The 15,296-nt window shown below is 36.5% G+C and overlaps 1 protein-coding gene and 1 pseudogene across 46 annotated transcripts in view; both read left to right on the forward strand.

Moving 5' to 3' along the window:
* Positions 1-15,296, forward strand: part of CLASP2 (cytoplasmic linker associated protein 2) — a 178,053-nt gene that overhangs the window by 84,956 nt on the left and 77,801 nt on the right. For all 46 annotated transcript variants that reach the window (XM_049099765.1, XM_025461432.3, XM_035704957.2 and 43 more), the window contains 6 exons: positions 4,037-4,107; positions 7,480-7,539; positions 8,984-9,061; positions 10,010-10,177; positions 13,149-13,204; positions 14,075-14,248. In XM_049099765.1, coding sequence (XP_048955722.1) covers positions 4,037-4,107; positions 7,480-7,539; positions 8,984-9,061; positions 10,010-10,177; positions 13,149-13,204; positions 14,075-14,248 — 607 coding nt within the window. The remainder of the gene's footprint in view (positions 1-4,036; positions 4,108-7,479; positions 7,540-8,983; positions 9,062-10,009; positions 10,178-13,148; positions 13,205-14,074; positions 14,249-15,296) is intronic.
* LOC112668866 (transcription initiation factor TFIID subunit 9-like) lies at positions 2,471-3,282 on the forward strand (annotated as a pseudogene).

Genomic DNA, 15,296 nt, shown 5'->3' on the forward strand with positions numbered 1-15,296 from the left:
ACCAGTTGGGGGAGTGGCAGAGGAAAGGGACAAGCAGACTCCCCGCTGAGTGTAGAGCCTGATACAGGCATCATCCCAGGACCCTGGGATCATGACCTGCACCAAAGTCGGATGCTTAACCAAGTGAACCACCCAGGCACCCCTATCTTTGCATATTTTAAAGTGGCTTTTCTCTACCTTTACAGAACTAAAAAACTGGACTTTACATTCATATTCCTTTTTCCTCAGAATTGTTTACTTTTCACGGCACCTGGCTGCCTTAGTTGGTAGAACAAGCAACTCTTGATCTCAGGATTGTGAATTTGAGCCCCAGGTTGGGTAGAGATTACTTAAAAAGTAAAAACAAACAAAAACCTTTTTAATTGTTTACTTTTCATTCAGAATTATTTTCTTAATTTTTTATTGTTTCCCTAAGAAGTGAGATATACCATTTGTTTCTTTTCTTAAAAAAAAAAAAAAAAAAAAAAAAGACTTCAGGAAGCCTTCCAGATTAGTCTCCGTGTTAGGAGTTTCCCTAAAACAGATCTAGGAGTCTTCCTTCATTAGTGCTATCCTTTCACAGTGGATAAGGATTTCTGACAAAAATGAATTTTCTTTAAATTATGTTAATTTTCATGGATCATTTATTTATTTATTGCTTCTGTTTCCTTTGTCGGGTTTTTGTCTTGTTATACAGATTTTGGAACCCTCAGTATAATTTATCATTTCTTGGATAATTTTTTGTCTTTTGCCTTATAGCTGTATATGTTCTCAAGAAAAATTTCTTTAAATTCTACTTATGTGACAGTACCCATGTTACCATTCTTAGGCTTCACACATCATACATTGTCTTCAAATCTCTCATTTATCATAAGTTTGTTTAATGTTATTGATATACTATTCTGTCATCTCACTGAAAATAGGAATCAGGTGGTTTTTGTTGTTTTATGTGATTTCCTGTTTATTTTGTCTCCCAGAGGATTTAGATTAGATTAGATCTCTATTTTGATTTCTAATTCTTTTAATTCTAAAGAAGCTTTTTTTTTTTTTTTCCCAGTTATCAGCTTGTATTAATATATTAAAATCTAAATCGTCTGACTTGGTGTTTGGTTAAAATGCTTCACTATAACCCTGAGGTTCACTTTTTATTTTCCTTTGGTACAGCTCCCCCTGAATATGGTGTAGTAATACTTAGGTCAGTGTATCTCCCCATCCCTGTCACTGTGTTGAATGTGGGCTAATCGGCGTAGGGTTTTGGGGAGGTTATAAGAAAGAGGGAAAGGATGGTAGGTAAGACCTATATACTGTGTTGTGGCTGGAGAGTCTCCTTGGGCTTTAACTCCAAAGCAGTGTTTAGGGAATGGGTTTTTCTGGGTGCTGTAGGAAAGAAGTCCACAGAACCTTTCCATGCTGAGTGTAACAGTTAAAGAGCACACAGGTCAGCATTTTCTTCAATAATTCTCTTTTTGAACAACTTCAGGTCTATAGGTAGTTTTCCTCTACAGTAGCTGAAAAAACTTTGCACTTTTATTTTGCTTGAGTTAGTTATAGCAGACACAGATGTGCCATACATATTCTCCTTCAGTGTAAGACTTGTTTTTCCAATACTGGAAGCATGTTCAGCAGAGAGCCTTTAGGGGCTTCCTCTTCAAGGATTGCCTCAGTCGCAGAGAGCTGCCTTTTCCAAGGTCTTGCCCTTCCCTTTAAGGCCCACAGCCGATACCGGATTGATGTGGAAGTATAATGTTTTGGCCATTTTGAACCAACTCAGCGCTACTCTAAAAGGCCATTTTAACTCCAGAGCTGTGGCTGAATCACGGATTGATTTCTTCATCTGCCCTTTCCTGCTTCCTTCACCTCCCTTCCACAGGAGTTGATTCCAAGGGTACTTCTTAATATCCTGCATGCTAGACTTTATCTCAGAGCCTGCTTTCTAGGTAATCAATCCATGTTGTACCATCAGCTCAGAAGAAAAAGCATATTTAAAACATCAAATATTAAAAAATAAATAAATAAATAAAAAATAAAGCATCAAATATGTATGCTTAGATTACTATTTTATTCTTCTGTCAGTTATGCACTTTTTAGTGTGTACTTCACTAATGAAGAGTGATAAAGAATTACTAATAGAAATCAGAAGGTTGTATCTCTTGGGGCACCTGAGTGGCTTAGTCAGTTAAATGTCCAACTCTTGATTTCGGCTCAGGTTATGATCTCAGTCATGGGATCCAGCCCTGCATCGTGGGCTCTATCCTTAGCAAGCAGTCCGCTTGAGAGTCTCTCTCTCCCTCCCACTCTGCCTCCACCCTTGCACTGGCACATCTCTCATTCTCAAATAAATAATCTTTTAAAAAAAATTAATGTAATGTTGCTTTTGAACATCCTGCTCACTAGTACACCAGGGGTTGGAAAAACCACATTAGGCAAAGAACTCGCATCAAGATCAGGACTGAAATACATTAATGTGGGTGATTTAGCTCAAGAAGTCTAATCAACAGATATCATAGAGTCTGGCAAGATGGCTTCTCCCAAGAGCATGCCGAAAGATGCACAGATGATGGCACAAATCCTGAAGGATACGGGGATTACAGAATATGACCCAATAGTTATAAATCAGATGTTGGAGTTTGCCTTCTGATATGTGACCACAATCCTAGATGATGCAGAAATTTATTCAAACCATGCTAAGAAGGCTACTGTTGATGCAGATGATGTGCGGTTGGCCATTCAGTGTTGTGCTGATCAGTCTATTACCTCTCCACCCCCAAAAGATTTTTTTATTAGATATTGCAAGGCAAAGAAATCAAACTCCTTTGCCACTAATCAAGCCATATTCAGACCCCAGGTTGCCACCTGATAGATATTCCTTGATGGCTCCAAACTATAGACTTAAGTCTTTAAAAAAAAAAAAAAGCATCTACTTCTGTGGGAAGAATAACAGTTTCACAGTTAAGTGTTGGTTCTGTTACTAGCAGACCACGTACTCCCACGTACTACATACTCCCACGTACTCCCACGTACTACCATGTACTCTTGGTACACCAACCCCACAAACCATGTCAGAGTCAACTAAAGTAGGGACTCCAATGTCCCTCACAGGGCAGAAGTTTATAGTACAGATGCCCACATCACAGTTCCCAACTGTAAAAGCCTCAATTCCTGCAACATCCGCAGTTCAGAATGTTCTGATTAATCCATTATAAATTGGGTCTAAAAACATTCTTATTACCACTAACATGGTGTCATCACAAAATACTTCCCAATGAATCATCAAATGCATTGAAAAGAAAATGAGAAGATGACAATGATGACTATGATAATTTGTAATCCAGCCTTAATGCTTGTAACATGTATACTTGGTCTTAAATCCATTGTACTGAGATTAAACATGCATGCTGGGTATTTTCAGGTTGTGTTGTAGAAACCTTAAATGGTATTTAATGAATAAATATAGTTATCCTTTCCTATTGAGACGTTGGGTTTTCTTTAATAGGATTAGGAATGGTTATTCATTAGCCTTTAAGTGTGAAAAATAAAATTGTTGTTCATCAAAAAAAAAAAAAGATTGTATCTGTTAAACTTTACCTGAATTCTAGACAGCTGTGGTTCAACCACAATGAAAGGTACGCTAAAATCACCATTTCCAAGTGTATTCCCAGTAGTTAGGTGTGTAGATTCACTCTGGTTATTTGCTTTGATGACTTAATAGTTACTGTTTTTCACCAGCAGTAGCCATAGCCTTTCAAAGAGCATGACAGATGCATGCCCTAGGACTCCCTCCCAGAAATACACTGTCTCAGCAGTTCTTTGCAGTTATACGATTAACTTCTCTTTCTTATATAATATTTTGGCCACACCTGCCCTTCTGAAACTATATCATCATTACTGTTACTTTAATTAGGGGAACTGTTTGACAGTCTTAATTTCTCTCCAAATCTGATTTTATGGTCTTTTTGTTCTGTTATTATATATCTAAATGCTTGGTTGTAACGCAAATAGAAGAAGGAATGATGTGAAGTAGACAATATTTTTCAACCTTTTGAAACATCTTTTTCAGCATACTCATGTACCCAGACTTATACCTTTGATAACAAGCAATTGCACATCAAAATCAGTTCCTGTAAGAAGGTAAGTTTTGAGGGAAAAAAAATTTTAGTATGTCTTTAATATTGTATTATGTTTAATTCTTATTCTGATGAAAAATTAGTTGTCACTACTTTCTTGCCTTCTAGAAACCTTAGTAAATTTTTAAAATCTTATTTCTTATAAAGAAAAAGGAATGAAATGATCATTATAATCATTCATGTTTTCCAGTTTCATCATATTAAGCTTTAGTTTCTTTGGGCTATGGATTGCCTGGTTTTCAGAAAGGATGGAGTATAGAGTCAGGCCTTTGCTAGAGTCCTACAGCTGCCTTTGATTGTCTTACCTTAGGCAATTTAAACCACTATGAACCTCTAATCTACATATGTTAGTAGGGCTAATGATATTGACCCCATAGAATTATGAGGATAAAATGAAATAGATATGCATTAGTAGAATTCAATACAGTGTTTGGAACAGAGTAAACAGCCATATCAGGTCAATCTGTCAGTCTCTCTCTGTCTCTTTATGATTTTTACTGTTTTTAACATCATCATTGTCACCATCAATACTAAAGGCAACAAAAATGAGATTGTACATTTGATGTTTAAGAAAATTGTGAAGAATCAGAGATGCCTGGCTGACACAGTCAAAATTACATGTGACTCTTGATCTTGAGGTCATGAGTTTGAGCCTTATGTTTGGTATAGAGAGTACTTACTTACATAAAGAAATACATACATACAAAAATTGAATCAGGGACACCTAGGTGGCTCAGTTGGTTGAATGTCTGACTCTTGGTCTCAGCTCAGGTCTTGATCTAGGGATTGTGAGTTCAAGCCCCACATTGGGTTCCATGTGGGGCATGGAGCCCACTTAAAAAAACAAAAAAGGAAGGAAGGAAGGAAGGAAGGAAGGAAGGAAGGAAGGAAGGAAGGAAGGAAAAAACTTGAAGTGTATCATGTCATTTCACTGATACGTAGAATCTGAAAAACAAAACAAATGAACATTCAGAAATACAGAGAACTAACTGATGGTTGCCAGAGGGGAGGTGATGGGCAAAATGGGCTGAAGAGGATTAAGAGGTACCAGTTGGAGTTATAAAATGAACAAGTTACAGGGATATGTAAAGTACAACATAGGGAATATAATCAATCAATAATATTGTTTAACTTTGTATGATGGCAGGTCATAACAGTTATTGTAGTGAGCATTTTATGATGTTAAATCACTATGTTATACACCTGAAACTAATAGAGTATTGTGTATATCAAGTACAATTAAAAATAAATTTTAGAAGTAAATTTAAAAATGAAGACATTTAAGTACCATATTTTATATAATAATTTGATGCATGTACCCATCTTTTGTATTCATATTCTTTTCTTGATTTGTTTCTTAACTATTTTAAAATTATGTTGGTTTGATTTATTTTATTCAAAAACCATCTTAAATGATTTTTGCAAGACAGCAGGCATAAGAAAACAACTACATTTTTTATATTTGCAATGAGATATTTGGATCACAACAATTTAAGCTATAGTCCTATCTGATCATATTCTGGTATTACTTCTATTGCTATATACTTATAAAATCTGTTCTTACTCATTTGGAGACTGTATGTGGTTCACGAAGCCTAAAATATTTACTGTCTGGCACTTTACAGAAAAGATTTACCAACCTCTCTGCCTTATATTGAGGAAAGTGCTAATTGGAGAAATAGGAATGTGGCAGAGAAGAGAGAGTCAAAAAATGCATCATAAAATTGCCTTGAAAACGGGGACCAATTCAATAGCTGTAGGGGAATTGAGTGGGTGTAACCTACTCAGAGATGTAAGCTTGCTGAGGGCTACAGAGCCATCAGACAGGCCATTTAGGCCAGAAAACAGGATAAATGGAAGGTCTCAGTAGGAAAAGAAGCTAATGGGGTGGGGGAGTGGGGGTAGGCGAGTGGGAGCAATGTAGGAAGAGCAGGAGTAGGTTGAAGTCAGAGAGTATAGAGGGCTTTGAATGTCTACGAAGAGAAATTTTGACATTACTTCATACCTTGACAGTTTTTGGTGAGGAGGTAGTGTCATCCATCTTAGTTTTATTTCAGCTATGACCAATGATTAAAAAGAGACAGCAAGAAGTATTGGTTTAATTAAGTAGGAATTCTTGTAGCTCGTGTAAGAGGGGCAGGATCTGTACTGGAGCTATATTGATGATAACTGATTGAAGATTTTATTCAGGAAATAAATTCAAGGGATTTGGAGTGTAGAAATGAAAATTGGATCATCGGATATGGTTGAAGAGGTGATATCAAGTGCTTCAGACTGTGGGTTCTGGAATCAGAATGCCAGGGTTTAAGTCCTGTCACTTAGGCAAGTTAATTTAACCTCTGTGTTTCTCATTTTCTAAACTATAACATGGGCTAAAAGAATGGATTTGAGAGGGTAAGAGTTAATATGTTCTTTTGTATGTTAGTGTTTGAGTTGACAGTCTCTGCCTGTATAGGGATGTCCATGAACTGGTTGAAACTTTGACTTGACAGCTGAATTAAAGAATCAGTGCTGGAGATAAAGGCTTAGATGTGAGAAGCATAGTCGATAGAGCTAAGGGTACAGGTGATACAGATAATGTTTCCCAAGTTAAAGACTATGAAAGAGAAGTGGGCGAGGACTACATGAGCACATTTAAAAGAAGGTAGAGGGCAGCCCAGGTGGCAGAGCGATTTAGCGCTGCCTTCAGCCCAAGGCATAATCCTGGAGACTCAGGATCGAGTCCCATGTCAGGCTCCCTGCATGGAGCCTGCTTCTCCCTCTGCCTGTATCTCTGCCTCTCTCTCTCTTTCTCTCTCATGAATAAATAAAATCTTTAAAATAAAAAAAAAATAAAAGAAGGTGGAGAAAAAAATGTTAATAAAAGAAGAGAAACAAGGGATAACTGTGTCATCAGTGCCAAGAAAGAAGAGAAACTCAAGAATGAGATAGTTGAAGAACTTGAGAACTAGGAGGCTTAGGAGAAAAGACACAAATACTTGATTAAAAATTTTATATATATGTATACTTAGGAAAACAAATACAGAAATGGAAGATCTCTTTCTTGGTCGCCATTGTATATCTTCAGTTGCTACTGCAGAGTAGGTGTTTGATAACTATTTTTTAAATTAAATGTGTTACATTTTTATATTTGACAAATATTTTAAGGTAAAATCATGGGGAACCCTCAAGGTTTTTTGAGGGGTCAAAACATAGATAACATAGATAATCGGAGCCTTAAAGTAAGTTAAGTATTTGACAGTTAAGATAACTAAAAACATATCTTATACTTTAATTCAGAGGACAAAGTGCAGTATTATAGAAGAAAGTAATATTTAATTTCAATTAATATAACAATGTAATGTTATAACAGTTACAATTAACTTTTATTTTTCAGGCGTTCATTTGAATTTTTAGATTTATTGTTACAAGAGTGGCAGACTCATTCATTGGAAAGGTATGCATTGACTCCTCCTTTCCCACATCCCTCTCCTCCTCATTGGCACCAGTTCTTTAGAAGTTAATTGTATTGTTTTTGCATTATTCCTCCTTCTGCTTAAAAGTTATTTGTACTGGTTTTCCTTTAAAGCTGTGATACAGTGTGGCTTCTTTTACTCAGGGCAGCTATGATTTTCTTCTTTATTTGGGGGTTGAGTGAGGATAGGTAGGTAGATAGAATGGGTTATAAAAGATACTGCAGGTTAAATTGGGCAGATTTTTAAAATGTATCTCCAGACCAGGTTTCCTGGAGTGTAACTAATCAGGTAATGATTTAATATAGAAGGAGGTCCCTTCTTTTCAAAGGAAAGAGATTTTAAGAGATTCTTTGGAAAGTTTCTCTATCAGCTGTCACGCATTATTGGTCAGGAATACACTGATGTATGATGTAGCTCTGAGATGAACGAAAGGAAAATGTGCACAGCTAGTTGGTCACTAAGCTATTTGGCTATTTGCCCGGTAGTAATTTCAAGTTTGAAGCTTGGAGTATACCTGCATTTACAATGAATACCTTGCTGATTTTCCATTTTCATGGAAATTGTTAAACCTATTTACAACCCATTTTTTAAAAAAATAGAGTTTGTTGTTTAATGTAAGCATGATATAATTCTAGGTTTCTTTTAAGTTCTTTTGTGGCAGCTCCTATTCAGTTAGGTCATATCATAACTAATCATGCTATTAGCAAATCATTTCTACTTTGATGGGTTAGTGAGGAACCACACCGAAGGGGCTTTTTTATTAAGAATTTAAGGGGGATCCCTGGGTGGCTCAGCGGTTTAGCGCCTGCCTTTGGCCCAGGGCATGATCCTGGAGTCCCGGGATCGAGTCCCACATCAGGTTCCCTGCATGGAGCCTGCTTCTCCCTCTGCCTGTCTCTGCCTCTCTCTCTCTCTCTCTCTCTCTTTCTCTCTCTCTCTCTCTCTCTCTCTCTGTGTGTGTGTGTGTGTGTGTGTGTGTGTGTGTGTGTCTCAGGAATAAGTAAATGAAATCTTTAAGAAAAATAATTTAAAATGTGAGTACTATACCTATATACACTGTTTGTACTCCTTATAAAAATAATTATATTCAGGTTTTTGAAGTTTGACTTGTCAGGGGGAAACCATACATGAATGAAATGTGTGGGGTAGATTATTAGAAAATCTTAAATTTATTATTGCACACTAATTTTTTAAATCTCCCCTGCCCTTTTGTGATTGATGTGTAACATATAGCCAATAAGTATACTTTGTGGTGAAATACAGTTTTACTCATGAACCTAAAGGTGTTTGGGGGCTTCTGGCTAGCTCATTTGGTAGAACATGAGACTCTTAGTCTTGGGGTTATGAGTGTGAGTCACATGTTGGGTGTAGAGATTACTTACAAATAATAAAATCTTTTTAAAAATAAGATGTTTTGTTCTATAGACATGCAGCCGTCTTGGTCGAAACTATTAAGAAGGGAATTCATGATGCTGATGCTGAAGCCAGAGTGGAGGCAAGAAAGTAAGTCTATGATGTATTTTTGTGACAGTTTAATTAAATGTACTTGGATATTTTCTTTGAAAGGAATTATACTGGAAGAATGAGAATATAAAAAATGTCCAAGTATTCTACTTGATTTGCTCTTTAGTAATACCAAGACTGATTTTTCTCCATTAAATCTGTACTAGATATATGGGGCACCTGTTGGTAGAGCATGCAACTTGATCTCAAGGTTGTAAGTTTGAGCCCCACATTGGGTATAGAGATTACTTAAAAAAAAAAAAAATGTACTAAATGGCTAACAGTTGACTTTATATTATCATTTGTTTAATCATTAGTATTCATTCCTATTCCATCATAACATCCTCACTTTGATTATGAATTAAAACAACTGCCATTTATTGAGAATATGCTAAGTAACTGATACTGTGGGGCACCTAGTATATATTACTATCTAATCTTTAGAATGATCCTGCAAAAGTGGTATGTCTGTAGATTGGCAACAGAAGTTTGGAGATTTGGAGGCCACACAAACTATAAGAATTGTAGTCAGATTTTGAACAGAGATCTGCTTTTCTCAAAATCCTGCCATCTTTCCACCAAACTTGTTAAATTGAGAAAGTCTTTATTTGAGGGGCACCTGGGTGGCTCAGTTGGTTATGCTCCCAACTCTTGGTTTCTGCTTAGGTCATGGCCTTGCAGTCATGGTATCAAGCCCCTCCTTGGGCTCCATGCTCAGTGCAGACTCTGCTTCAGGTTCTTTCTCCCATCCTCTCTGCCCCTCCTCTCTCTCTCTCTCTCTCTCTCTCTCTCTCAAATAAATAAATAAAATCTTTTAAAAAATATATTCATTTGATATGTAGGAAATATATTAACATGGTCTCACCTTCATTCTTTTTCAATGTATGTATTTTATGTAAAGCTATTATTTTATGTTCTTTTTTTCTTTTTTGTTCCTTTGTTTTACAGGACATACATGGGTCTTAGAAACCACTTTCCTGGTGAAGCTGAAACATTGTATAATTCTCTTGAGCCATCTTATCAGAAGAGTCTTCAAACTTACTTAAAGAGTTCTGGCAGTGTAGCATCTCTTCCACAATCAGACAGGTCCTCATCTAGCTCACAGGAAAGTCTCAAGTAAGGCCATATAAATAATAATTACTGATTTCTTCCTCTCCAAATCCCTGTAGTTACTTAAATTAGATGATTGAATACCTGCTTGTTTTCACTTAAAGGCTTGAAAGAATGATGACTGGAATGTGCAGTTGACCCTTGAACAATATGGGAGCTAGGGATGCTAACCACCCTCTGCACTGTAAAGTTAAAAAATCTGCATATAACTTGACTCCCTCAAAACTTAACTACTAATAGCTTCTTGTTGACAAGAAGCTTTACTGAGAACATAAACAGTCAATGGACACACGCTTTGTATGTTGTATATATGTTATATACAATATTCTTAAAGTTAGGTAGAAAAAAGAAAATGTTACTGGGAAAACCATAAGGAAGGTAAAATACAATTATAACACTGTAGTGTATTGAAGAAAATCTGCATAGAAGTGGACCCTCACAGTTTAAATCTGTGTTGTTCAAGGGTCAGCTGTACTTACTTTTTTGGTTTGTGTCTCAAGGGTTAGATTAGATGCTAGTGTAACTTTTTCTGGAGTGAAGAGTTTAGTGATACAAATTTTGCTTCTGTATGTTCATGTCTGTGAAAATGTTGGGAAGCACTGATTTATATATATTTTTTAGATACCTCAGAAAGGTGGTGAAAGGAGAGGTGGGCGGGGGGGATGGGGGTGACGGGGTGGTGGGCACTGAGGTGGGCACTTGACGGGATGAGCACTGGGTGTTATTCTGTATGTTGACAAATTGAACACCAATAAAAAATAAATTTATTAAAAAATAAATAAATAAATAGATAGATAGATAGATACCCCAGAAATAGTTCATACAGCAAGCAGCCCATTTCTAGGGCATTATAATGGAGGAATTGTAATGGGGATTCAGAAGTCATCTTCAGAACTCTGATACAGTACAGTGTGACTGGTAAAAAAAAAAAAAACACTGCTTTCCTTCCTCATCTTTACCATAACATAAGGACTTTAGCAAATCCCTTGGGGCCAAATTTCTTAGTATCTGACTCACTTCTGTATAATTCCATTCTCATCATTATGTTGGCTTACTCAACCCTTGTTGCTGCCTTGGCAGCCTTTACTCTAATTTTCTATCTCTTGCCCTATGAGGTTGCCCTATGGCATCTCTGATGCCATCTCTACCCCCAAACAGTGGCCTCAAGTGTCTCTAGGTTTCCTCACAAAATATGAGCTTTCCTCTGTGTAATTCCTGTCCCTTTGGGACCTTGACCCCACAAAGACTGATGCTTGCTTTGGCAGCTCCCTAATGTAGGAGTGAGACCAGGGTGAGTCAAGTGAGGCAAACTAGGGCACAAGACTCAAGGAAGCATTCATAGGGTCTTGTGAGTACTGGACTAATGTGCAGTGACTTACAGGAATAAAAGGAGATATCCAATTTTGATATAATTATTGTAAGAATAATTAACCTATCTGAACTTCTGTTTAAATTTGTTATAAAAGGGGATCCCTGGGTGGCGCAGCGGTTTGGCGCCTGCCTTTGGCCCAGGGCGCGATCCTGGAGACCCGGGATCGAATCCCACATCGGGCTCCCTGCATGGAGCCTGCTTCTCCCTCTGCCTGTGTCTCTGCCTCTCTCTCTCTCTGTGTGACTATCATAAATAAATAAAATCTTTAAAAAAAATAAATAAATAAATAAATAAATTTGTTATAAAACCTCCCTGTAAATGAGCTTTGTTGTTTTTTTTCCTTTTATTTACTTTGGTCAAACTTTAGAGTGCCCATGAGCCACCTAAAGATCTTGTTAAAATGCAGAATCCCGTTCAGTAGATCTGGGATGGGACCTGAGATTTTGCATTTTTTCATATGTTCCTGGGTGATATCTTTGCTTTTTGAGTATGGACCATTCTTTGAGTAGCAAATACGTAAACAAGATATTTTATCTCATTTCAGTATAACATCTTTAAATATAAACATCTTTAAGTCCTTGAGTGTTGAAGTGGACTGCCTCAGCCTAATAGAATAACAGTTTTAAGGGCCAGTTATTAAAACAATATAATACTGGATTTAATAACAACTACCAAATTTACAATTTGATAATAATGACTTAAAGAATATATGTCAGTAGCCTCATGTTATTAACCTGTTTGAGGTCTTTGCTTCTCTTTTACTCCTCCTTTAAAATCTATATACTCGGGAATCCCTGGGTGGCTCAGCGGTTTAGCGCCTGCCTTTGGCCCAGGGCGCGATTCTGGAGTCCCGGGATCGAGTCCCACGTCAGGCTCCCAGCATGGAGCCTGCTTCTCCCTCCTCCTGTGTCTCTGCCTCTCTCTCTATGTCTGTCATAAATAAATAAATCTTTAAAAAAAATCTATATACTTTCCCAATTCCCTCTTAAATACTTAGATGTATTATTTATCCATGAGCTGCAGAATGGCATTATAATTAAAGATAATAAAAAAAATACTAAAGGAGATGGTGGATTCTTTGAGATGATTTGAGCTGTTTTGCTTTCTAATCACATTATCCTCAGCAATAGTTCTTAACCTCATTTCTCTTGTCCCACGCAGTAACGCTCAATAGCACTGCATGAATTGCCAATGGCCACAGCCTTTATAGCTTAAATGAAACAGGCTTTGGTTATGCTGAATTCCCTATGTGCTAGTGGTAACTCTCTCCTTATAAGGAAAACATCTTAGAATACAAAGTTGGAGTGTGCTCTGTTGCATCCTCTGTGGTGAGCACTGTAATGGGTGCCGAGCACCAGAGTGAACAACAGCAAGATGATTGCCTGTCTTTGTAGAGCTTTATAGTCTGTTCATTGCTAGTTATTTCATTTTTGCTTCACAGCTGAGATACCATTGATATGTGACAACAAATATTCTAAGATGATTTGTAAAAGGAAAATTAAAATTAGAGATAAACTCTTCAGAAAACTCAGTAGTTCATTAAGGGTTTTGAGAGGAGTAATAAATTACATCTTCTTACTAAAAATATTTCTTATTACCTTGCAGTCGCCCCTTTTCTTCCAAATGGTCTACAGCAAACCCATCAACTGTGGCTGGAAGAGGTAAACTGCCTTTCTAAGCAAGAGTTAACAAGGATATTTTACATAGAAACCTAGTACCACATATATATATATATATATATATATATATATATATATATATATATAATATTACTGTATATTATATACGTTTGTAATGTACAATGCAGTGTATACAATTATATACATACAATATATATGTTATATAGTATAAGCATAATCCAAGTTCCCTGAAGCACAGCTTACTCTTTCTTGTAATGCACTCTGTTGTGGTTTTTTTCAGTTTTTTTACAGTGCTGGTCTGACCCACTCTGTTGACTTCACAGCCTATTCATGGATCATAACTCACAGTTTATAAAACTCTTTATATATAAAACTGAAAAACAAAAGACCAGAAATTTAATGACCTAATTTGCATTGCCTATAAGTGGTAGAATCTGCATTCTTTTCTGAATAACCAAATCCTAGAGTAGTTCTTGCATTTTTCTGATAGTAAAAAAAAACAAAAACAAACAAACAAAACAAAACAGTGCTGTCATTTATTTATATGTACAGTGCTTCATTTTCACGCATCAGTCATGAACATCATCTTTTCATCTACAGAACAGTTGTATGAATTTTACGAAGTATAGGCATTTTTTCCCGTTTTATGGAAGATGAAAGTGAGACAGAGACATACTGAGAAATTGTCCAAGAAGATTTAAACAGGATTGAAACAGAAGCATTCTTACTTTAAAATACTATAAAGTACTTTCTAGTATCCATTTGTACATTGCTTCCTTTTTGACCATTTGTCATCATGGATTAGCTCATGGTGGTTTCAAGTTTATGTAATTTTCATTCTGTTTGCAGTGATTTAAATAATACAGGTTACCTCTGCTTTGTTTCCCATAGTATCAACAGGCAGCAGCAAAGCCAGTTCCCTTCCAGGAAGCCTGCAGCGTTCTCGAAGTGACATTGATGTGAATGCTGCTGCTGGTGCTAAGGCACATCATGCTGCTGGGCAATCTGTGCGAAGTGGGCGGTTAGGTGCAGGTGCCCTGAATCCAGGTTCCTATGCATCACTAGGTAAGACAGCTAATTGTGGGATATTGTACTTTGTTTTCTTCCTGGTCTCAATGAAGTCAGGACAATAGTGATATCTTAATCATTTCTATTTCATTCTTGCTAGTTTAGGGTAGTGCATATGTTTTAACATGATCTTGTGCTTACAACACAATGCTAAGATATTGCAGCTCCCTTGTTTCTATTTTTCCTTTAATCACCCTCCTAATCATCTTGGCACAGAGAGACAATTCTTGATTCCATTATTTGCCTATAGAATTTTCATAGTTCTGCACTACTGCCACACCCACCTACTGGTTACTAAAAGAGTTGGGAAAGGCATTGGCCTTGTATCCAGCTTTTGTTCCCTTGCCAAGAAGTTAAACCCTTTTGGGAATCTGAAAAATGCAAAGCTTAATTATAATCAAAATTTAAACATGTATTCCCAAAGCTATTTGGAATTTTTTTATATTTATCAACATTTTTAGTTTATCTGTTTATTTAAGTAATCTCTATTCCCAATATGGGGCTCAAAATTCATGACCCCAAGATTAAGGGCCTAGCGCTCTTCAACTGAGCGAGCCAGACATCCCTACGTTTATTAGTGTTAAACGTTTGAGACTGTTTATTCATATTGCTTATCTCTGTTTTGTGCTTTATTTTTCTTTCTCTTGAGTAATTCTGGTAGAACACGAGGCAGGCAGATCATTGGAACACAGTAGTACATGATAAAGTTGGCACAGCTACATTCAGTGAGGAAAGGATAAATTCTTCAGTAAATAGTGTTTAGACACCTGGTTTACAATTTGGTATAAAATTAAGTTAGAATCATTATTCACACCATATAAAAATTCATTCCAGATGACTTAATAAGTTGAAAAGCAACTTGATGAAACCAAAGTAGTTGTGTATTCATCTAATCTCAGGTTGGGGGAAGGTATTTCTAAACATAAAAGCCAAAAAACCATGAGGGAAAAGACCCTCAGATTTTTTTTTTAATAAATTTTTTTTTTATTGGTGTTCAATTTACCAACATACAGAATAATACCCAGTGCTCATCCTGTCAAGTGCC

Source organism: Canis lupus, chromosome 23 (genome assembly GCF_003254725.2).
Source record: "Canis lupus dingo isolate Sandy chromosome 23, ASM325472v2, whole genome shotgun sequence".
Taxonomy (NCBI): Eukaryota; Metazoa; Chordata; class Mammalia; order Carnivora; family Canidae; genus Canis; species Canis lupus.